Genomic DNA, 23,380 nt, shown 5'->3' with positions numbered 1-23,380 from the left:
TTGTTAATGATTGACTTAAAAATTGGCGCGAATATTTTAGCCAATCACATACTCGATTCATTCCCTAACGTCAACCAAGGTGGAACGTCTGTCGAGAATTGCTGACATGTGCAGGTTGAATTGTGGAAAACGATTCAAAACTGGCTAAAAAAAGCTTCAATTTTACTGTAATTTCTTATATAACTTTATAATATTTATTCTTTATTAACGAGGCTATAGGTTAGTCTTCTTGTGTTTTAGAGGCGTCTTTTTAGAAAGGTATTTGTTTGTTTTGAACAGTTGAAGTCAAAAGTCATGCTAAAGATTATTCCAGAAATTCACCTCTATTTTGGTAGATAGAATATTAATCGGGGCTCCAAGGTTCAACTTTCGTGAAAGCCTTAATTTGAATTCAACCAGTCTTTATTTGGTCTGAGCTAATCTTTCAGTTTTAATCCAAATTTGACTTCGACTACAAACAAAGGCAAGAAAAACTAGGTAAGTAGAGAATTTCTTTACAGTTTTTACATATATCACCTGCTGTCATATAGGCGTCCAAGTTGTAGCGAAATTTCCAAACTACATCTGTCCATCACTGTAAAATTTTAATAAAAGCATCATGTTAACTCACGTCAAAGGGATTAGACTTTCAGCAAACACATCAGTTTGGTAGCCAATCACATCCAACAAGGAAGTGGAATAAAGAATGCGAATCAACCCAGCAATGTCTACAGGATTGACCTTTTCACTGCGTCTCGTTTCTCTCCCGATCGGTAAATAATACCCTGCAGCGCTAGCGTCTGTAAAATTTATCGGTTTATTAAACCCTTCTTAATTGTTCAAAAAATGTCTTGTGTACAATATTAAACATTGGAACAATGGCTGAAAAAGACTGTGACGATTCTCTTTTGGAGGCAGAAGATGAAAAACAACTACTACAGCTGATAAGAAAACGTTTTTCGAAAGACCAAGTTTACGTAAGCATGCCAATCCTGAATCTAGTCTGTACTCCGGACCCTTTTTATCAAATTCCCACCAAAATTTTTTACTACTTGCTGAATTAAATTGTTTTTCACAGAATTTGATTGATGATGTGGCTATTTCAATCAATCCTTGCAGAATCCTTCCAGACGAGGTGAGTTGTACGGTTAGCGTACGATAAAATTTTTACATCCAAACGCGGGATAAGTTTGATATTGTAGAGGAATTAACTTTGGATTTTTCTTGTAAAGAAAAGTGCGGTTTCGTTTGTTCTTTACTCAGACGTAGAATAATAATATCTTTTGTCGGATTTAAATTGTTATATATTTTTTTATTCTCTTCATTAAAGAGTCATCTTTTATGAACGCATATACTGTGAAAATCCTCCTTTTAGCGTTTCGCCCGGTCGAGCGAAAAATCGAAACAATATAACACACACAAAAAAAACTTAGCGTTTATGATAAATTAAGAATAGATATTTAGCAATTTACACGTGTACAGCGATATGAAACCGCTGCATAACGTAATTCGACGTCAAAACTTGTTTACCTTTAGCAAAAGCAATGTTTGTCAAAGGATTTTTCCTTCGTAAATAGATCTAATCCATTCAGGCACAAAGTTTTGCCATTTTAGACAACATAGAATTCAATTCTTTTTTAAGATTTCGTTGTAGGTAGCATTTGGTTCTTGATTTCTCGTATCCATTTACTCAAATGTTTGCCAACAAAGTAATAATATTCAAGGGAATGTGTATGTAGAATGATTCAAAATGGACAAAAGTTACCCAATTCAATTGCTACCTCATGTAACGTGAGGATTTGTTTTGTTTGCTGGAATATTTACTCTGTTATATTTGTAAACAATGCATAATAGTATATTTTCTTTGAATCCCAAGTCATGGAAATTGTATCAAATTGCCGACCGCACTATACATCACTTAAAACTTCATCAAAAGAATCAGTGTATAGTGCTTACAGGTGACAGTGGATCTGGCAAGACTGAAAATGCTAAGAAGTTTATTATGAGGATCATTAATAGTGTATCAGCTCTTGGTGAAGATCTGGTGAACAATATCACACAGGTAATAGGTTGCATTCAATATCTAATTCCCAGTATCGTGATACCAAACAATGATAAAAATACTCTCTGGTTGAAATCACATTATGGGCAGTGTTTGCCTCTTGAAGGCTGAGGTAATGAGTGAGATTCATTCAGCTGATTTGATACCAACCAATAGAAATACTCTCTGGTTGAAGGGCCTCCCATTGTAGGCTGGTATTAAGATTCTCAAGATTCAGCTGATTGATTTCAAGCAATAGGATACTATCTGATTAACAGCACATGTATCTGTCTATAGATATAATTACTTATCTTCAGTCATTTGAGGTACTAACTGTAAAGATCAAATGTATTCCATCTTTATAGGCTGGAATAGTACTGGAATCATTTGGTAATGCATGCACCTTGACATGTGACAATGCCAGCAGATATATCAGGTTTACAGAGTTGTTGTTCACACAAGACTTCAAGATCAAAGGAGGTAAAAACATGAAATCAATCAATGTGGCTTTTAGTAGAGGGTATGAGGTCAAGGAAACAAAGATACAATGAAGTGATGTAAATTTTTGTTAGTTCAATCGGGAGGGGAGGGACAGAAGATTTATTGTGGTTTCTTGTCCAGCAGGGAAGGGTTGATTGTTGAAAAGAAGGTTGAATGGGATGTCATGTGTTCTTGTCCTAGGGGAGGTTAGGGACAGGAGATTTGTTGTGGTTTCTTGTCCAGTAGGGAAGGGTTGGTTGTGGAAAAGAAGGTTGCATGGGATGTCATGTGTTCTTGTCCTAGGGGAGGTTAGGGACAGGAGATTTGTTGTGGTTTCTTGTCCAGTAGGGAAGGGTTGGTTGTGGAAAAGAAGGTTGCATGGGATGTCATGTGTTCTTGTCCTAGGGGAGGTTAGGGACAGGAGATTTGTTGTGGTTTCTTGTCCAATAGGGAAGGGTTGGTTGTGGAAAAGAAGGTTGAATGGGATGTCATGTGTTCTTGTCCTAGGGGAGGTTAGGGACAGGAGATTTGTTGTGGTTTCTTGTCCAGTAGGGAAGGGTTGGTTGTTGAAAAGAAGGTTGAATGGGATGTCATGTGTTCTTGTCCAAGGGGAGGTTAGGGACAGGAGATTTGTTGTGGTTTCTTGTCCAGTAGGGAAGGGTTGGTTGTGGAAAAGAAGGTTGCATGGGATGTCATGTGTTTTTGTCCAAGGGGAGAGAAGGGACAGGAGATTTGTTGTGTTTTTTTGTCCAGCAGGGAAGGGTTGGTTGTGGAAAAGAAGGTTGCATGGGATGTCATGTGTTCTTGTCCAAGGGGAGGGGAGGGACAGGAGAGTTATTGCGGTTTCTTGTCCAGCAGGGAAGGGTTGGTTGTGGAACAGAAGGTTGCATGGGATGTCATGTGTTCTTGTCCTAGGGGAGAGGAGGGACAGGGGATTTGTTGTGGTCTCTTGTCCAGCAGGAAAGGGAGTAGTGGAACAGAGAGTTGCATTTGGATTCAAAGAGATGGGAGGGATAGGGCTGCAGAGATGTCAAGTATTGATGACATTAAACCTGATAACGTTTCAGCATATATACACCATTATCTTCTGGAAAAGACAAGAGTTGCCCAACATGATAAGGTACAGTTTATTCAACTGTTGGGTTAGGTACTAGTGGGAGTGTTAGTCGAACCTAACCATGTCATGTCCTTGAGGTAACCATGGAAACCAGGCAACACCCCAGCAGCTGGTACCTGTCACACTGTCCAAGCCAGTGGACAATTATTGCCTTATAATGCCATGCCTTCTAAACCAAGAGGATGTAGAGGTGGATCCAGGAATTTTAGAAAGGGGGTGACTATTACGAAGGTTTTACCAGGAATTTGAGGAAAAGGGAGGTGACTAGTCACCTATATTACCACCCCTGGATCTGCCCCGCCTGGGTTGGTTACAGGGAGCAAAAAAAAAAAACAAACAATGCAAACCATGATGTAAGACATTGACAAACCAGCCCATGTACTAGGCAGGGTTGTGGAAAATCACTATGCCCACTGGAAGTTGGGGCCTAAATTTTATTCAAAAAAATTGAAATTCAAAGTATTATGAAAGGGGTGGATAAAGTGGCACAATCAGTGGTTGGTTTTATCAGTCTTTACCAGACAAATGTTTGTTTTATTTCAGGCGGAAGGAAATTTTCACATTTTTTACCAGTTTCTTATTGGCATGTCAGATGAAGGTCTGGAAAAATATGGGCTACAGAAATCAGCTTATCACAGGTCGGTACAACTTCCCTGATATTTACTAAGTTTTTTTTAAGGAATTACTGCTCGACCAATAAAAATGTCAAAAATAGTGCCGTCATGGTCACGGCACGGCAGCTCCATACCATTAGTTTTTCCAGGAAGAACATAGTTTTCACTTTACCACACCACTCGTGGCTATATAACTTCAAACAACCTCAAATGAACCGGCAACACGATAGTATTCCTAAAAGGTACGCAAAATCTAAAAATAGTTTTCGAGGAATAGCGATATGTCAAACGTATAATGCTGGAATAGTCCCTCTATGTCCTTCATGGCCGCTTGGTTTTTCACAATTCTTAGTACTTTGAGTAGTTTTGGCTGATTGCACGATAGAGCGTTTTCACTCACGTGACAAGGCAGCCATATTGGAGTACCAAACAATAGAAACTTTCTGCACAGTTTTTGCTTAAAAATAGAGTTAGATTTCCCGGAGCATAGAAAATGTATTGTTTTGGTACACCAACATGGCCGCTGTGACGTCCTGAGAACGCTCTTCTGCAACTGCTTGTTATGATGGAGGACTCAATATAATGGGCTTTAAGACATTGCGTCAGTACGGCGCATGCTCAGTATCCCGCTTTGATTGCGCATTTAAATACTCCTAGGGACGACTTCGCGTGTCTTACGTCACATGGAAGACTGTTCCATAATGTAACACCACAGTCACTAAAACTATTTTTGTAAAAATTTGTGAGTGTCAACGAAACATCGAGTTTGTTCACGGAGTCCCTCAGGTTGTAACTAGTTTCTCGTTTTACAAATTTTGAATTTAAATAGCCCGGAGCCAACCCATGTACGGTTGCTCGTACGAATTCCGGGAATTAATGCATAAATCGAGCGCATGCTCAAGACATATGTTGAGTGAATGAAGGCTCAAGCACATATGAATCCCACATGGAAAGAAGTGAGTATGCGTTCAAAGCCATCAGCGTCACTTTTAAAATTTTGAGTTTGCTGGTTATAGCAAGGGGTTAATCATCTACGGTCTAAGGGCCGACTAACCTCTCCCTTAGGCTTCGGCCAAGCTTCCTGATCAGTCTGTAATTCTCCGGATAGCGGTGTCGGGGTCGAAATCTCCGGCGTAGCCGTAAATGCTTTGCGCTGCCATACGACGGTTGAGCACTCGATGTCTGGAAGTAAGGTCCTGGTTTAAAAAATCAAAAAGAAAAAATCCTAAAATCATTTTTCAAGTCCTTCCTCCCCTTCCCCGGGACCCCCTTTCCCGAGACCCCCTTCCCCGAGACCCCCTTCCCCGGGACCCCCTTCCACGGGACTCCCTTCCCCCGAAACCCCTTCCCCGGGACCCCCTTCCCCGTGGAGGCAATTTATAGGACAATGATTCTTTAATTGATTTGATGTAATTTCATTTATACCTTAAGGTATATTGGTAATGACTTTGACTGGACAAGAGATCAAGAACGGTTACAAGATGAACTCAACGAAGTGAACGATTGTTTTCGATGTTTGGGCTTTTCCGAAGAGGTTAGTGTGAACATCACGTGATAAACGACATCATAAGTGTAAGTGTGATGGTCATGAGAATGCTTTCTAACAAACACCGCATTGAAAGTAGTGGTAGTGTGTGTGAGAGTGAAAAGTGTCCCCAATTAGTGCCAAAGCGCTAGAACGACTAGAAATAGCCTCCTTCTCAGACTACTCGCTAAGGTTTTTGTTACTTTTTTGCTATACCCGCGAAAGTCTATTTTGATAGTATGCAACTTTTTGTCGTTTGTAGAACTTGGACGCCATATTTCGTATCTTAGCTGCAATCTTACACATTGGTGATTTAACATTTGCCGTCAATATAAAGGAAAAGAAAGCAGGAGTTGTTCATCTTGATCCGCTGAGAAAAGGTGAGCCTCACTGACTGAGTCATCAGGGCTGATCAATATCAGGTAATGGGTCGCTCACAGATTGGCCCCTGAAACGACCTCATGGTAGATCAAAATCAGGGTATGGCTAAATCATTGATTGAGTTCGAATTTAGCCCGTTAAGGTTTTAGCAGAGGAGAAAAACCGTAAAACCCAGAGATAAACCCTCGAATAAAGGAAGAGACCTAACAAACACTAGTCACTTGTGGTACAGGGTCCAGGAATCAAACCCAAGACCCTAGAGGTGAGAGGCGAGTGCACTACAATTACGCGCCCCTCTTGATACCCCAATCAGATATCAGTTTTTCGAACCATGCATAGACATGCAGTATTTTCTTCTTATAGTTCGTGATTGTCCGAAATAAAATCAACAACTAATAATTGTTTTCTTGATACAGCGAGTCAGCTACTTCGAGTTTCTCCAGAGAAGCTGGAGTTTGCACTTGTTACAGAATTAACCCATGTTAAAGGTTAGTGCGAGCTAATGTCAGCTACCATGCATTAGTACTCTTGAAAATGCTTGGAAATAATGTGCAATGCCTTTGAAGAACACGAGTTTCACAAGGGCTACTTCACAGCAAAACGTTTGAGAACCTTCCTTTACTTACATCAGGCTTACACGAATAAAAAATAGTTCTCACACACCACTGGGAGCTATTGTCCAGCTGACCGCCGCCAACTGACTTCTTTATTTCTGAATAACTCAACATATGCATTACTGTAATACATCATTCTTATCATCGTAACGTGGTTTCCATGAAAAACTACTCTAAAGTCCTTCCAGCAATGCTGGCCTAGGGTTGGGGGGGGGGGGGGGGGGGGGGGTACTGTGGGGCTAACTAAACAATCATGGCGGACAGCGAAAAAGCAACTGATGAAAACACTGCCCACGTGACTAATATCCCTCGGCCCAGGCTCCAGTGGTGTGAGAAAACATTTTCCACTTATTTCGTTCCTCAGCCAGTGGAAAGTACAACGTCAACTTTTCGCGAAACATTTACTGAGAACAGTTCTACTTTCAGCAACAATTTAACTAGAATAATATGTTGTTACAGAGCAATGGTACTCTTTAGCTTGGACGTAATGTTTTCCAATTTCAGACCACATGTCATTCCCTAGAGTATCATTTCTTGGTTAACGTTCATGCATGAGAAGACACATGAATAAGGATACAACTCAAACAAAGAATCTTATTGTCAAGAGAATGATACGTGATCTGAAATGTGAAAAATGTTAGTACGCTCAAGCTGAAGAGGTGTATTTGATTGATACTTTTTTTTTTTTAATGTGTGGCAAATCCCATTGTGCACTGACAAGAATCAGCCAAAAACATCACCATGCAGCATGGTCTTCTTTAACGTTATTTGTTCATCATTTTGAGGCGTATTTGCATTTACATGTTTCAGGCAAAGTTGCTCGTCGTTTGAGGAGGGTGGACGAAGTAGATGATGCAAGAGACAAGCTCGCAATGGCTTTGTATGGTCGTTTGTTTGCTTGGATAGTATGGAAGATCAACAGATATCTCACACCGTTAGATGATGAAAAGAGGTAATATATATATTGGGTCGTGCGTTCGATTCCAGCGACACCACATGTGAATATAATTTTTGTAATATATTGTCTCTCTCTTGCCTTAGGAGTTTTTCTCCAGGTTCTCGGGTTTTCCTCCCTCCACAAAAATCAACATCTGATTTGAGGGTTGTACGCTTAAAGAACATTAAATGTAGTGTATCCTATACTAGAACATTATCCTCTGGCTAGGGAGACTCGGCAATCGTTAAAGTAATTAGTATGAATCAATTTATATTTATTATGCATCCATTTCAAAATCATTTCTGTCTTTAGTGATGGGAGTGTGATATATGTTTTGGATCCGTTTGGTTTCGAGAATCTTGAACTGAATGGCATGGAACAGCTCTGCATCAACACAACTAACGAACACCTCAGCTACTTGTACAACCAGTGCGTTTTTGCATGGGAGATGGTAAGCGACACCCTTCTCCTTCCCCCTTTTCCTTCTCCACCTCCACCTCCTCCACCGCCTCCACCACCACCGCCTCCTTCACCACCTCCACCTCCTCCACCACCTCCGCCTCCTCCACCACCTCCACCACCACCTCTGCCTCCTCCACCACCTCCGCCTCCTCCAACACCTCTACCACCACCTCCGCCTCCTCCACCACCTCCGCTTCCACCGCTCTTTTTCTTTCATCCCATCCCAGCTTTTTCAAAGCTTCCGTAATAATGGATTCAAATTGCAAACAATAAGAAAGGATTGGAAGAGCAATATGAGCTACCCATGCAGGAAGCAAATAACGATGCGAATAACTGTTTTGTCTTGACAGGAGGACCAGGATACAGAAGGGATTTTGATTCAGAAAATTGATTACATGAACAACAAGGACATTGTTGACTTTTTGATGGAGGTAAGAATGGATAAGATTGATTGGTGTTTGGTGTTGTTATTGTTATTGTTGCTGCTGCTGATTTTATTGCTGGTATTAATGCTCAGTGTTGTTGTCATTGTTGATTAAATTGTTGTTGCTGTTGTCGTTGCTGCTCCTGTTGTTGCTGTTGTGGTCGTTGCTGTTGTTGTTGTTGCTGTTGTCGTTGCTGCTGTTGTTGTTGCTGCTGTGGTCGTTGCTGTTGTTGTTGTTGCTGCTGTCGTTGTTGTTGCTGTTGCTGTTGTGGTTGTTGCTGCTGCTGTCGTTATTGTTGTTGTTGCTGCTGTCGTTGCTGTTGTTGTTGTTGCTGTAGTTGTTGTTGCTGTAGTTGTTGTTGTTGTTGTTGTTGTTGTTGTCGTTGTTGTTGCTGTTGCTGTAGTTGTTGTTGCTGTAGTTGTTGTTGTTGCTGCTGTCGTTGTTTTGTTGTTGCTGCTGCTGCTGCTGACGTTGTTGTTGCTGCTGTCATTGTTACTGCTGCGATTTGTGATGTTGATATAAATGTCTTTTTTGCTTACAGACCTTGATGTTTTTGGCGTTATATTGCTGCCGTGTCGCTTCTGATTTGAGTAACTTGTTATTCTTCTTATCCCTGTCTAGAGACCACAGGGCATATTCGCCGTGATCGATCGTTATGCCAAAACTATTCACCCAACAGACTCTAAACTCGTGAAGAAGTTAAACTCCAAGCACTGCAAACACACGCGGTATGAAGAGGTTTCTAACTGTCCGTACTCTGCCTTCACTATCAGCCATTTTGCAGGAAAGGTGAGGCATGGCTTATCTAACAATCGATTCTTTCAACAAATTATTTTCTCTGTCAGTAGACTCAGACCCATTCAACTTGTGTTTAACGATATCCATTACAGGTTACGTGTCATTCCCTTGCGTATTATTCCTTTATTTAACAATAACACTTATTACCGAACGAATTCATTTAGTTTGGAGTAGATAAACAGGTGCCCAAATGTGTCTGTTTATTGAGCATAGGTCTCACTCTCACTGATGACGCTTGTGAGTAAACTGTGCCCTGACTTTGACCAGCCTGGAGCTGGATTAAGAGACTTGAAAGCTCCTTTGTTATGGTCTTTTGGGTTTTTTCCAGGTAACTTACACAGCTCTCAACATGTTGAACGGGAACAAGAATATGTTGGGTGGCAGTATCATACTGTGTTTACAAGGTGGGTAACAAGAATATGTTGGGTGGTAGTATCATACTGTGTTTACAAGGTGGGTAACAAGAATATGTTGGGTGGCAGTATCATACTGTGTTTACAAGGTGGGTAACAAGAATATGTTGGTTGGCAGTATCATACTGTGTTTACAAGGTGGGTAACAAGAATATGTTGGGTGGCAGTATCATACTGTGTTTACAAGGTGGGTAACAAGAATATGTTGGGTGGCAGTATCATACTGTGTTTACAAGGTGGGTTACAAGAATATGTTGGGTGGCAGTATTATTCTGTGTTTACAAGGAGAGTAACAAGAATATGTTGGGTGGCGAACAGCGTATTTCTAACATACGTATTTCTAACTTATTTTCTTGCAGACAGCGCAGATGACCTCATTGGAAGACTCTTCATGGTCCAACTTTCACCTACCGGCGCCATCTCCACCGCTGATCACGCGAGGTAAACTGCTCTATATATTTCTGTTCGACGCTTTTTGCATTTCCATTTTAATGAAGAGGCCGTTGACATGATTGTAGGCACCCTGGTGTGAACGGTCTCTCACAAGGTAGGGTAACCTTACTGCTAGGGCTGCCTCTTGTTTTTGGTGTCCCCTGGGGAAGGAATACAATAGACTTGACCCTAGCACCAGGGTCACCCTACCTTCATGTGAACGGTCCTTCACAAGCTAGGGTAACCCTACTGCTAGGGCTGCCTCTTGTTTTTGGTGTCTCTCGGGGAAGGATACTGACGATACTGACTTACTGCACGTACACGGTACGACATATCGTAACATTAAAATGGCTTCCCATTGTCTTCCGGTATTTCATCCAATCACAACGTGTACCTACGGCTTCAGAAGGATACGGTACGGCGACAAATTTGCCGTATCGTTTCCGACCCATATTTAAACTGCTCTAAGAGAAACTATGTCTTTATGCTGATGTATCGTAACATATCACTTGACGACAAATGTGATCACGCGAAATTACGATACTCGTTAAACTGATCTGCATGTGATATTTGTTTTTAGTATGGATGGAATGAAAATGCCTCGCAAGGCGGAAATAAAGAAACTGTAAGTTTTACAATAAAAACACTTATCGATACCCTGAAACAACCTCTGGCTCTGGGCTGATCTAAGTCAGGACATGGCTAACTCACAGATCAAACCCTGGAACAACCTCTGGGCTGATCTAAGTCAGGGCACGGCTAACTCACAGATTGAACCCTGAAACAACCTCTGGGCTGATCTAAGTCAGGACATGGCTAATGTATTTCTCATGTTGTGTTTGACTATTTTTAGGCGAGGGACAGTGCGACGTAAAACAGAAATGTGAGTATCGTTGACATGTCATCTAACTAGATGATTCGCTATAGACAACCGTATTGCGCATGCTCATGTGTTCAGAAATCATATGGAGACACTGAACTAACCATGTGGGATGCGATAAAAAGACAGACCAATTCTAGGTGTTTCCAGTCCCCGTTGGGTCTTAGTTTTCGTAAGATTTTAAAAGGCTCACGGCACGAACACGCTTGTGACACGGCAAGGGATACGTCAGACTAATCACATTGTTCGATAATTTACTCTCTATCCAATTAAACACCCGGAACACGGTATGAACACGTCACGGACACACCAAGGTCACGGAACTGTTAAACCAATCACATTGCGCGAGAAAAAAAACAATCAATTAAAATCTAGACAACATCACGGTCACGGCACGTCACGTTTAGTGCACTGAACTTTTCTCAGTCAAGCGAAAACAACTCTAATATAGAAAGGGAAATATTTTTTAAATTCAATCGTGGCGACTGTCAAAACCGTCATTAACGCGAGAAATGGCTGGCATTTTGGTTAATATAATTAAAAAAACAAAATTTTTACTTACTAGTAATTCAAACGACTTGGCTTTTTAAATTAATTTTGACAAATAAGAACCAAAAAGAAATCTTTCGTTACCAAAATTATTGGAATGAGTCAGTTGTTTTTATATACTAAAATGGATTGATATATTTTTCTGATGGATTTCAACATAGGATTGGTAACATTCAAGGATTCACCAAATCTAAACAAAGTAAAAATAAATTGATCCAGGAACAAGCACATCTTACCCTGACATCACAACTTAGAGTGAGTACCATTATTTCACTCTCTACTTTATATTTTCCGTAAGAGGTAGATACAGAAGAGGTTCAGGAAGCCCCTGCCCTATTTTTTGCCCTCAAACCGTAATGAATAATTAACTCATGCGGGATTCCTGTGGATTTGGCGGGAAAATGGTACACTGCTCCACCATAATTTGAGACCTCGCTACGCCCCTGACGTAATGTGATGTCTGCTATTCTTGTTTATTGATCTTTTCTTTTTTGTTTGTCATAGAATTCTCTTTCTGATCTGGTTCAAAGATTTCTTAAATGTGACTTACATTTTGTGAGGTAAGCTGTAAGTAACGTTTAGGTTACGTTCATGTCACGCGACGGTCAAGGTCCATTCACGTCACGCCACTGTCAGGTCTACGTCACGCTACCATCGCGGTCATGGTCACGTCACGCTACCATCGCGGTCACGCTACTGTCACAGTCACGGGGATGGGGAAGATGATTCTCCTACAGCATGTGATTTGATGCCTGTGTTCTCCCTTTTATACTAATTTTCTCAGCATACTTACTAATATATAATCTTTCCAAGGTGTTTTCGTCCAAATCATCAGCTCATTCCATACCATTTCGACGATGAGTTGGTCAAGACACAGCTCACATACAGTAGTGTGATGGAGACGGTGCTCATGCGCCAGCAAGGGTTTCCTGTGCGCGTTGCCTTTGGTCCTTTTATCAATAGGTGAGTTGAGCAACTGCAATCAGTTTGCATCAATTTTGAACTGACAGAATGGAGAATCAAGAGTGTTGTTGTTGTAGTGCACTCGCCTCTCACCTATGGATTCTTGGGTTAAATTCCTAGACAGGCCAAAACCTAGCGTGCTAAGTTTCAAATCGATCTGTGATCCTGACTTAGATCAGCCCAGAGGTTGTTTCAGGGTTCAATCTGTGAGTTAGCCGTGCCCTGACTTAGATCAGCCCAGAGGTTGTTTCAGGGTTCAATCTGTGAATTAGCCGTGTCCTGACTTAGATCAGCCCAGAGGTTGTTTCAGGGTTCGATCTGTGAGGTAGCCATGCCCTGACTTAGATCAGCCCAGAGGTTGTTTCAGGGTTCGATCTGTGAGGTAGCCATGCCCTGACTTAGATCAGCACAGAGGTTGTTTCAGGGTTCAATCTGTGAATTAGCCGTGCCCTGACTTAGATCAGCCCAGAGGTTGTTTCAGGGTTCAATCTGTGAATTAGCCGTGTCCTGACTTAGATCAGCCCAGAGGTTGTTTCAGGGTTCGATCTGTGAGGTAGCCATGCCCTGACTTAGATCAGCACAGAGGTTGTTTCAGCGTTCAATCTGTGAGTTAGCCATGCCCTGACTTAAAATTTGAAATGTTTTTAACAACAACAACTTTATTTGCACGACCATTGTAATTACATGACAACCATATGATACCAATAAAAAATAATATAGAAGTCTTTTTATCTAATGCTTGTCTAGGTACAGAATTCTTGCTTATCGTTCAACCATGAACGTGAAATATGTTGCAAACACCTGCGAGAAAATATTATGGACTATCAGTGGGTTGGAGTGGAAGATTGCTAAAACCAAGGTATTGAATAAAGCTGGTCAGTCACTCACTCACTCACTCACTCACTCACTCACTCACTCACTCACTCACTCACTCAGGACTGCCTGGTTGATGATCAGACAGGAAGGCAAGAAGGAATGCAGAAATACTGTATAGAATAGAAATACAGGCGGGCGGGCAGAAAGATGGACAGACAGATAGATAGTACGCTAGATAGACAAATGGACCAAGAGCTAAATAGGCAAGCAGGGAGACAAGCAAAAAGACAGACCGGCAAACAGCCAGCCAGACACACAAATGGATGGACAGAAAGACGGATAGTGAGCCAGACAGACAGACACTGTGACAAACAAACAGACAGACAAGCTTATCTAACGCCAGTGTCCTCTACTCACATTTTTTAGGTGTTCATGAAAAACAGCTGTCGAGACAAACTCGAACACAAGCTTCTTAAGACCCAACAGGGCATAGTGATCATACAAAAATGTAGGTATACTGTTTATCCATTAATTAAACATAAAGTAGCCGGTAGTCATGCAGCTAGGATGAAGGAAAATTCTCCTAAAGCAGCGGCGGGTCCAGGAATTTTATAAGGGGGCCGTGGTGGGGTGGCTATTACAAAGGTTTTACCAGGAATGCAAAGAAAAGGAGGATAATTGTTACTAACGATATACTAAGAAATTTGAGCAAAAGGGTGTTGACTAGTCACCCCTTTTACCATCCCTGGATCCGCACCTGTAAAGATTTCGTAATGCACTTTGAAGTTTTAAGTTTAATCGGGATACAAATCTTTCTACTCCTCGTAACTCTGCTTCACGTCATATATTTTGTCTACCTAGTGTTTCGTGGACGGATTGCAAGAAGAAAATTTAAACTTCTGCAATTTCAGAAAGAGAGGGAACGAGCTATAGTCAAGGACTTTCTGTCAAAGGTATGACAGTATCCTGTAAACTTTTTTTTTTTTTGCTGATTACAAATTAAGAAATATAAAACAGTTTTCAGTTTTCCATTTTAGACTCTAAACTAAACAAGTCGGGTGCTGATAGAAAAAAAGAGAAGTGCAGGAAACCACTTATTCTCCTACGCAGCCGCTATTAGTGTCGTCACGCAGCCGCTATTAGCGTTGCGTGACGACAGTAATTGCGGCTGCTTAGGAGACTAGAAACCACCACGCGAGGCGAAACTCAGTCGATAAATGGCTTAACTTAGAAGAAACTTAAGACCCATTTATTTACTAGAGGTTTCGTTGAGGAACAGTTGAAACACTTCTTTGTATATGTTCTAATTTATTATTATCGATTATATTTTTTATTTCAATTTATTCTACTAGTATTATTAGTGTTGTTTTATTAGTATGATTTTATGAATGGCGCATATGTATATAGGTACTTGCGCTTTATAAGTTAATCAATTGTTATTATTACAATATATTGTTAATTTTATTTTCAGGTCGAGAATAGGATGGCCATGGTGTTTAATCATTTTTATAATCAAGTTACTGAAGAAGACGGCAGATCTAAAACAAATACCTCCAAGGTATACACACATTGAGACAAGATAGGAGGATTCGGCACCAGAATTAAGTCAGAACTGGAGAAGAGAAGGATAAGATAGTGAAGCGACTATAATTATGTTCACAATAGGATTTACAGTTGGGACTTTAGTGTAGTAATGTTTTCTATAAAAATCCTTGAAACCTTCAAATTTTTCAAACCCTGAATGAACACCTGCCACCTCTTTTTCTGAATCTCTTGCAGAGGTCTTTGGTTGTTGATAACGATGAAATAAAGGAAAGGGCGCTGAATATACTCATGGGTAATAAAGGAAAATGGAGCAAAAACTCATCGTCACAGCTGTCTTCCCCCGATTCAAGGTAAGACTCTTAGTATATAGGGTGTGCCTCAAGGATCTATATTGGGACCTCTAAGTAACAAAAACGTTGATATTATGTGCGATTGTTGTGCAATGCTAATGGGAGATGAGAGAGGATCAGACTAAAATAGATTATAGGCATATTAGACGTTGTTTTATTAGCATGTGGGGTGTGCCTCAAGGATCTATCTTAGGACCTCTCATTATCCAAATGGTGATATTATGTGCGATTGTTGTGCAACATGATGGGTGAATAAGGAAGCAGTGAGGATTAGAGTAAAATAAATTATAGGTATTAGGCGTCATAAAAACGAAGACAAAGGCGAAATTCGGACAAACAAACTTACAAGTTTACTGTCAGCAGATAATTTTCACAGCCGATCTTAGTTTACATGGGTTATTATTGTAACTTTAAGTAAAAATGATAAAATCGGTTCGTATAGTCCTAGTAGCGGTTAAACAGAACGCAATGTTTGTCCGAATCTTTAAGCTATTTTTAGAATCAGTGCGCTGCGCTATTCAAGTATAAGGTTGTTTAAACAGGGTGTGTACCTCAAGGATCTATTTTGGGACCTCTCAGCACGCAGATGGTGATATTGTGTATATTGTGTTGTGTAACGTGGCCTGTACTGTGAATATGGGTGCATACCTCAAGGATCTTTCTTAGGACCGCTAAGCACACAATTGAGGTATAAGGATGTTTTGCGTGGTTTTGAACAGGGTGTGTACCTCAAGGATCTATTTTGGGACCTCTCAACACGCAGATGTTGATATTATGTATGCGAATTTGTGTAACGTGGCCTGTACAGTGAATATGGGTGCATGCCTAATGAATCCTTTTTGAGACCCTTGAGCATTAACTGAAGTTCTGTATATATTTAGGGAAGACTTGCCGAAATCATCAACACCAGGTACTGAAGGTTCATTTTTACTGTCTTATTATATGAAAAGCTGCAGCAGACATGGAAAAAAAACCCAACTCGTTATTAGGTTCTTCTGTACCATGAATAAATACAGTGGTAATTCTTTCAAACGCGGTCAGTTAGTTGATCACACGTTTTGTGATGAGAATTCTTCAATCTAATTGGCCAGCACACTCAACGCAAGATAAACAATGCTGATTTATCATTTCTGGTGACAAAATGCTATTTTCATTTCTGGTGTTCATCTGGTGACATACACAATTTGGTAGGGTAACTAGATTTACACAGAGTAATTTTCATCTAGGCCCTTTTTAGATCAAATTAGAATTTAGAAGTTGCTTTTTATGGAGGGAGGAAAATCGGAGAACCCAAAGAAAACCCCTCAGCACAGGAGAGAACCTACAAAAACTCTACTCACATACGACGAGTCCGAGAATCGAACCCGGGTCGCATTGGTGAGATGTGAGCGCTCTCACCGCTACGCCACCCATGCTTTCCGAATGCTCGTTTCTAGGGGGTAGGGTCACATGATCAATTAGTGCAAATAACCTTTTCCTATCTGAGTTATTTGAATTCTTTCTGCAGATCTGCCTAACCGTGATGACGAGTCTGATTCAGCGACAATGCCAAGTCACAACCTCTCGATGATCGATGCTCTTATCGTGTCTCCCGTCAAAGTAACTCAACCCCCACATCTCGCTCAAAATTCTGATAGCGAAACAGATGAAGAACCAAGAAGCCCACAAACAACAGGAGAATTCTCTCCTGACGGTTCCCCGCTATTGTCGATCTCCAACATCTTTGAGTCCGACGCAGTTTCTCCCGTCCTGTCTCCTACTTCAACAAGTTCGGATGGCGCTTCTGATGAAGATCTATATTCTCCTGAACCTATTAATTCAATTACCGGTATATTTAGTAGTGAGAATGTTGATATGGATCAGGAGACGTCCTCGGAGGAAGAAACACTTGCAGAGCTGTCCATAACGGATATATTTAATGATACATCAGCTAACTCCACCATAGTAACGTCACCTGAATGTGATACGTTACTGGACAGGCCTACCTTAGCTGGGCGGGAGTCGAACCTCTCGACGGTTTCCTACGAATCTACGATGTCAAAGGTGTGAGCATTTTAACACAGGAAGCCCAGTAGACTTCTTTACCTTGGGGATCGTGTTTTCCCATTTCAGTCCTCGGGTCATTCCCTAGAGTGTAATTTCTTAGTTTAACAGTTGTGCATGAGAGGACACGTGAATTGGATACAAATCAAACTAAGAATCTTATTCTCAAGAGAATGACACGTGGTCTGAAATGAAAAACATTACGGCGAAAGGTAAAGAGGTCAACAAAGATAAAAAAGTAAGAGTAGTCTTGCACTTCCCCTCCCTTCCCTTCCCTTCCCTTCCCTCCCCTAACTTTCCCTTCCCTTCCCTTCCCTTCCCTAACCTTCCATTTAAGTCTCATTTTTTATATGGTTATTCGACCCTCTCATTGTTTTAATAGGACGCAGATGATGACATGAAGGTTGCCATGGAATCACCTGGTCTGTGGTGTACTATCACGTGCTATGAACGTGATATATCACGTGGCGAGTTCCACGTGGACCGCCCCGTCATTATCGTCGATGGCTCAAGCAATGCTTTTGACGTAACGAGGTAAGCTATATTGGGATGAGAAAATAAACATGATTTTTCTAACGAGATTGAATGTTTGTACTTTTGTACTTCTGTGTTATTGCGTTACCGGGGTCTCCTAACACTACTGTCGTGTTCAGCCAATCCACGCGTGCTTTATATCTGCACAAAGCACTTGCACTGGCTCGTGACGACGACGTCATTAGTGTGATAGTCTAGTTTGAAAATACTTTTGATTCGATAAGAGATAATTCATTGACATCATATTTATACTACATCATCGATGAACATTATCTTCTTAAGGGTATCATTAAATTACAATTGGAATCCAGTGGAAGAAGAGCCAATGTGGAATCCACTGTTTATCCCATTATTATTATCATTATCATCATTATTATTATTATTTATTATTATTATTATTGTTTATTATTTTTTATTATTATCTTATACTTCAGGATAGGTATTGGGTCCATGCCAATCACACCAGGAGACAATAAGGTGGAGAAAGTAAGGCTGTGCGTTGGCAAGGTATGGCCTAGAGATTATTTTATTTATTCATCCATTTGATATAACAGGAACCAAGAGGGGCGTAGTGGCAGTGCACTCGCCTCTCACCTCTGGGGATTGATTCCTGTACTTAGTATCAAATGTGAGTGAATCAAGGTTGGTGTAACAGTACTGCATTCACTAGTGCCTCTCACCTCTGGACTCTCACTTCCAGACTCAGCATCACATGTGAGTAAAGTTTGTTAGGTCTCACCCTTGATTCGAGGGTTTTCTTCCCTCTGCAAAACCCAACACGTTAATTTGAATTCGAGACCCTGAGTTCCAACTTACCGTTAGAGTAGCCCAGAGACTGTTTCAGAGTATTGATAAAATACTAATTCAAAAAATATGCATAATGTACGCCAAAGCCCATCATTTTTTTGTCGTTATGTTATTTTTTATCATTATAAAGGGAATCAAGTTGACGATAGATGAAAAGGGCAACATGTGGGTCAAAAGATGCAGCAAGAATAAAGTATTTGTCAAGGCAAGTCATATTTAACGACATCGAGTTTTTTCCTTTTTTAATCCTTCATTAAACAGACAGGAAGTTGAACGTCCCGAAATTGTCCTTGCATATTTACTGTAAAACTTATTAGTCAACACACGTTATTAAGTGGACACCAGTTAAGGTCCTGAAGGTGTCTGCTTAAAATAGATACCACTGTGTTTACTGTAAAACAAACCTCTATTCAGTAGACAACCTTTATTAAGCAGACACCACGTAAGGTCCTGAGGGTGTATGCTTAATACAGGTACCACTGTGTTTACTGTAAAACAAACCTCTATTCAGTAGACACCCTTTATGAAGCAGACACCACGTAAGGTTCTGAGTGTGTATGCTTAATACAGGTACCACTTTCGTCTTCTATTTTGAAATTAACAAAAATCTAAATTAAAGAAATTTCATCTTATTCTCTTAGGGGCATCATTTATCTTCCGAAGTGATTGAGGTAAAGGGAGTGTTACCCAAAGGAAAGTTACTCAAGGTACAGAGAATTAGATATGTCGAAGAAGGTCAAAGTTTTTGCTAGTAAAAATCTTTATTCCGTTTAAAAAACGGAAATTCTGTCACACTTTTTCAGAATTTTTTTCTTTGTGGCCAGTAAGGTTTAGATGCGCAAATCTCAAGGTCACAAAATGTACTTGCGCGTAATGTTTTTCCCTTTCAGACCACATGTCATTCGCCAGATTATTATTTCTTTGTTTAACGGTTGCGCATGAGAAGACACATGAATATGGATACAACTCAAACGGTTGCGCATGAGAAGACACATGAATATGGATACAACTCAAACAAAGAATCTCATTCTCAAGAGAATGACACGTAGTGTGAAATGGAAAAACATTTCGCCCAAGTGGATTTGGCTAATTGCTGCATTTATTTCTAATATCAACTTTGAATCTTTGAATTTTAGATTTTTGACTTCGATTCATTTGCCGACAACCTCAATTATGTGTGTGACCCAAAACGATACGAACCAGGGAAGAGTGAGGATTTATTGGCATCCACCAAGGTGTGTATCTGTTTTGTTAAGGACGCTGATCAAGACATTGATGCGCCTTGCTGGATCGAGGTAGAAATGACTGAGCCAAGTCGAGTGACAAAAGGTAATACTAATAAATGAAGAGATTCTGGTTTTATATGACTGGAAGTTAAAGCGCGCGGAATTGATTGGGTTTAAAATTGATGCGCACCAAAACCTATCTTGCGTGACGGAATGTCACGATGTGCGGTACAGAAAGTAGAGAAATGAGATAACAAAATTGAAACACAGCGCGCACTAAGATAATTTTGACGTGACTTGAATATCACGCTTTAGATGCGAGGTACAAACAGTAGATAACTGGGGTGTTTATCATTTAAACCAATCCATTTGGTCGGAAATTTGTTTGCTAATGATAAGAAAAGAGCGGAAAACTTTGACTTCCAACAAATGGTACGCGCGTCTACCGGAAGAACCGAAGAGAGCGGTAAAGATAAATTACTTCCATCAAAAGACCGAGTTTTCCGGAACTTTCTGATCGGAATGACACATGCCATTTGTTTTTCAACTGGAATTTCCGGTTTTTCCGGGTAAGTGGTAAGCACCCCTGAAATCTCCTGCACAAAGCGCCAGTCACGAGGTACAACAGATGGGGTACAGATCAAACTGGCAACACCTCCTGAAGAAAGCGTGCAAGAATGAATAATAATAATAATAATAATTCAAATTTGTAAAGCGCTTATCCAAGGCTGCTCTAGGCGCTGTGAAAGATGAAATTCAAAATAATACAAAAATGATGATTACGATAATCAGAAAAGTAATAAACTGTCTATTAACATGGCGAACGGCAAACTGTGTGCAAAGGTGCTAGTCATTCAGTCAAAATGCTTGAGCACAACACTTTCACGGCACGGTTCCTTAACGTTGTCCTAGCTTAAATAAACCACATCTCTAAACATAGTATTTTTTCTATGTGCAGTCGCACTGGATCTTGCCAAGGATATACGCAGACAGGAACGAGAGAAACGTGGAGATCGAACACCGCCCATTCTACGAGCAAAAATCGGAAAATCCCGGCAAGCCATTGCGGTGGAAACATGGGAGAAAAAAGTTCGTCCAAAAAAGTACATTGATTCATTCAAGTACAGACGAAGAGGATGGGCACGCAAGAAAGTCTCAGTAAACCCTTTCGATTTCGGCTATCAGAATCATTTGGAAAAAGTAAAGGCTGAAAGTTCCAGGCTGAGAACACAGTCTTCCCCAGGAGATTTGGAAAATGTTTCACCTAATGATGATTTTGGAGTAAGTGATGATGTCTTTGAGGCTTCAGCACAAGAAGACAGCTTTAATACCAGTGAAGGTACCTCCATGTCAAAGATGTTCAATAGGGCAAACACAGAGGGACAAATCCTGAGCCAAAACAAGGCACTTGAAGTAGATAAGAGTGAAGATATCTCTAAGTCAAAGTTCAACAGAGCAAAAACAGAGGGACAGATTCTTAGCAAAACCAGGACAGACGAGGAAGGAAAGAAAAAATGGGCCAAAGAGAAATTGAAGGCTATGCAAGCAACTAACAGAAGAGGAAGGCATAAAACTACCTCATGAAGGAGGATAGATAAAAATCCACAAACAGGAGATTGACTATCATTTATCTGTAGAAAAATTAAGCTGGATACTGGGCACTGTAGTTTGAGTTTGAATCATGGTCAATTTTTTAGCCCCCACCCCCCACCCCCTTCCCTGACGAGGGTCAATGACCTGAAAGCTTTGGATTCAACATAGAAGAAACAAAAATACACTAGATAAGAAATAATATGCTATCAAGGTAATAAGGTTACTGTCCAAGGGAAAAAGCAAGGACTCTGGAGCTTCCTAATAATTTAGTGCCTAGATTGGAAAATCACACTAGAATGAGGAAGGATAAAAGCAGGGGGTTTATATGGAATACTTTAGTCAATATTAGCCCAGCCCCTACCCTTTGCAGTCCCTGAGAAGTATTTGTCGATGGCCTGAACATTTATTCAATATGGGTGTGGTTTTTTTAGTATTGTATTTTAGGTGTACTAAGCAGCAGTAAGGCGGACTCGTGGTCAATGTCAAAGATTTACGGGTTTTACAGGCGGTTTAAGGAAGGCGCCGGCAGCGGGAATAAGCCGCGCGATAAGTCCTTACTGCTGCTAGTTGTCGAACCGCAAACGGAGGTTAAAATATCCTTTACATATAGATGGACACCATCACAAGCATTCGAAATAAAACTGTGCGCCGACTGAGAACTCAGGTGTTGGATCGCCTGGATGCTGACTTTGCCTTCACAACATTTATGGAGGGAGATACGGACGAGACGATGACAGAAGAAAGGGCTGAAAGAATAATTAACTTAATACCCGAAGGTAACTACCGGTTGGAGCTAACGTTCATAAAGTATTTAGACGGCGAGTGGATGATAGAAAAGGGGCGCAATCCTATCAGGGCGTCTGGTAAGAAGGACCTGTTTGTCTTAAACGAAAACACACGCCCGGGAGCATTGGTAGGAATAGACATGTTGTTCTACGAGGTTGCTTACCCGGTTACCGTAGTCATTTACGGTGCGTACGAGATAAAGACGCCAGACGTTAAGAAGTTGAAACCGATGCGACATCCCGGTAACTGCGTAGGGAAGTTAGTAAGAGAGTTCTTTGAAGACTCCTCTCGGGGCGGTAAACTGACTTTAAAGAGAAGAGAAGCCATCAGGAAATGGGAAAAAGATACTAATAGGACCGGAGGGTCGATAGACAACATCAAGAAGTTAGAAACGGCGCTGGAGAGGCGAATCCATGTGAAAGATATCACCGACGGCTTTATTTACTCCGGAACACACAGATATGGGGGCCGTGGTGCGCCTATAGTCATCTACCAGCATAACGCACATGCCTGGCGCGAACTGCGATTCCCAAGAAAGAAGGAAACGAAGGTCTATAAGAATTCTCCATTGGCAGAGTTAATCCATGAGAATTCCATTTGGTTGATGGATTCAGAAGGAAGTCAGTTTATGACGCAAGACGGCACTTTGTATCGACCCGAAATTGAACAACAGCGCATTCAAAGCGCCTGTGAGACCTTAGGGGAAGACTTCTCTGACGAGGTCCTTAGCAGTCGCAGCTTGGACTTCTTAGCCGCAAAGAAAAGAAATGGATGGAAACCTACCCCAAAAGAGTTCGGAGACATAGCCAAAGCCTGTGTAGAGCATGGTCACGGTGGTCTTTGGAACATGGAGTACGACGAAGACGAGTACGTGTCTCTGGATATGAAACACTGTTACCCTGCAAGTTTTAAAGGTCTAGGGGATTGTAAGGAATATTACGACCGTTACGGACATCCAGACTCCCAATTCTTCCGCGTTTCGTTAGACGGTCACTACGACGCCCCAGCAACTGGATTCGTACGATTAACGTCTTGGAAGTTGGCTAAAGACTTACATCCCATAATTTACG

General features: G+C 40.9%; 1 protein-coding gene across 1 annotated transcript; it reads left to right on the top strand.

The window, feature by feature from the left end:
• Nucleotides 1-283: 283 nt before the first annotated feature.
• LOC116298151 (myosin-IIIb) lies at nucleotides 284-21,855 on the top strand. Its single transcript, XM_089029151.1, has 33 exons — nucleotides 284-956; nucleotides 1,058-1,114; nucleotides 1,856-2,041; nucleotides 2,386-2,500; nucleotides 3,568-3,620; nucleotides 4,161-4,255; nucleotides 5,663-5,765; nucleotides 6,019-6,136; nucleotides 6,554-6,625; nucleotides 7,562-7,703; nucleotides 8,001-8,139; nucleotides 8,501-8,581; nucleotides 9,197-9,364; nucleotides 9,702-9,777; nucleotides 10,146-10,227; nucleotides 10,799-10,843; nucleotides 11,072-11,101; nucleotides 11,809-11,902; nucleotides 12,152-12,207; nucleotides 12,461-12,610; nucleotides 13,358-13,469; nucleotides 13,853-13,934; nucleotides 14,288-14,379; nucleotides 14,898-14,984; nucleotides 15,206-15,321; nucleotides 16,203-16,231; nucleotides 16,829-17,364; nucleotides 17,747-17,898; nucleotides 18,333-18,405; nucleotides 18,836-18,910; nucleotides 19,347-19,412; nucleotides 19,842-20,034; nucleotides 20,890-21,855. The coding sequence occupies exons 1-33, from the start codon at nucleotides 858-860 to the stop codon at nucleotides 21,513-21,515; spliced, it is 4,200 nt and encodes a 1,399-aa protein (XP_088885277.1). The 5' UTR covers nucleotides 284-857; the 3' UTR covers nucleotides 21,516-21,855.
• Nucleotides 21,856-23,380: the final 1,525 nt, after the last annotated feature.

This window comes from Actinia tenebrosa, unplaced genomic scaffold, assembly GCF_029948245.1.
Source record: "Actinia tenebrosa isolate PJP-AT-01 unplaced genomic scaffold, QUT_ActTen_1.0 PGA_scaffold13__45_contigs__length_12533684, whole genome shotgun sequence".
Lineage (NCBI taxonomy): Eukaryota > Metazoa > Cnidaria > Anthozoa > Actiniaria > Actiniidae > Actinia > Actinia tenebrosa.
The sequence above is the reverse complement of the archived record's forward strand: the minus strand, read 5'-3'. Positions and strand labels throughout refer to the sequence as shown.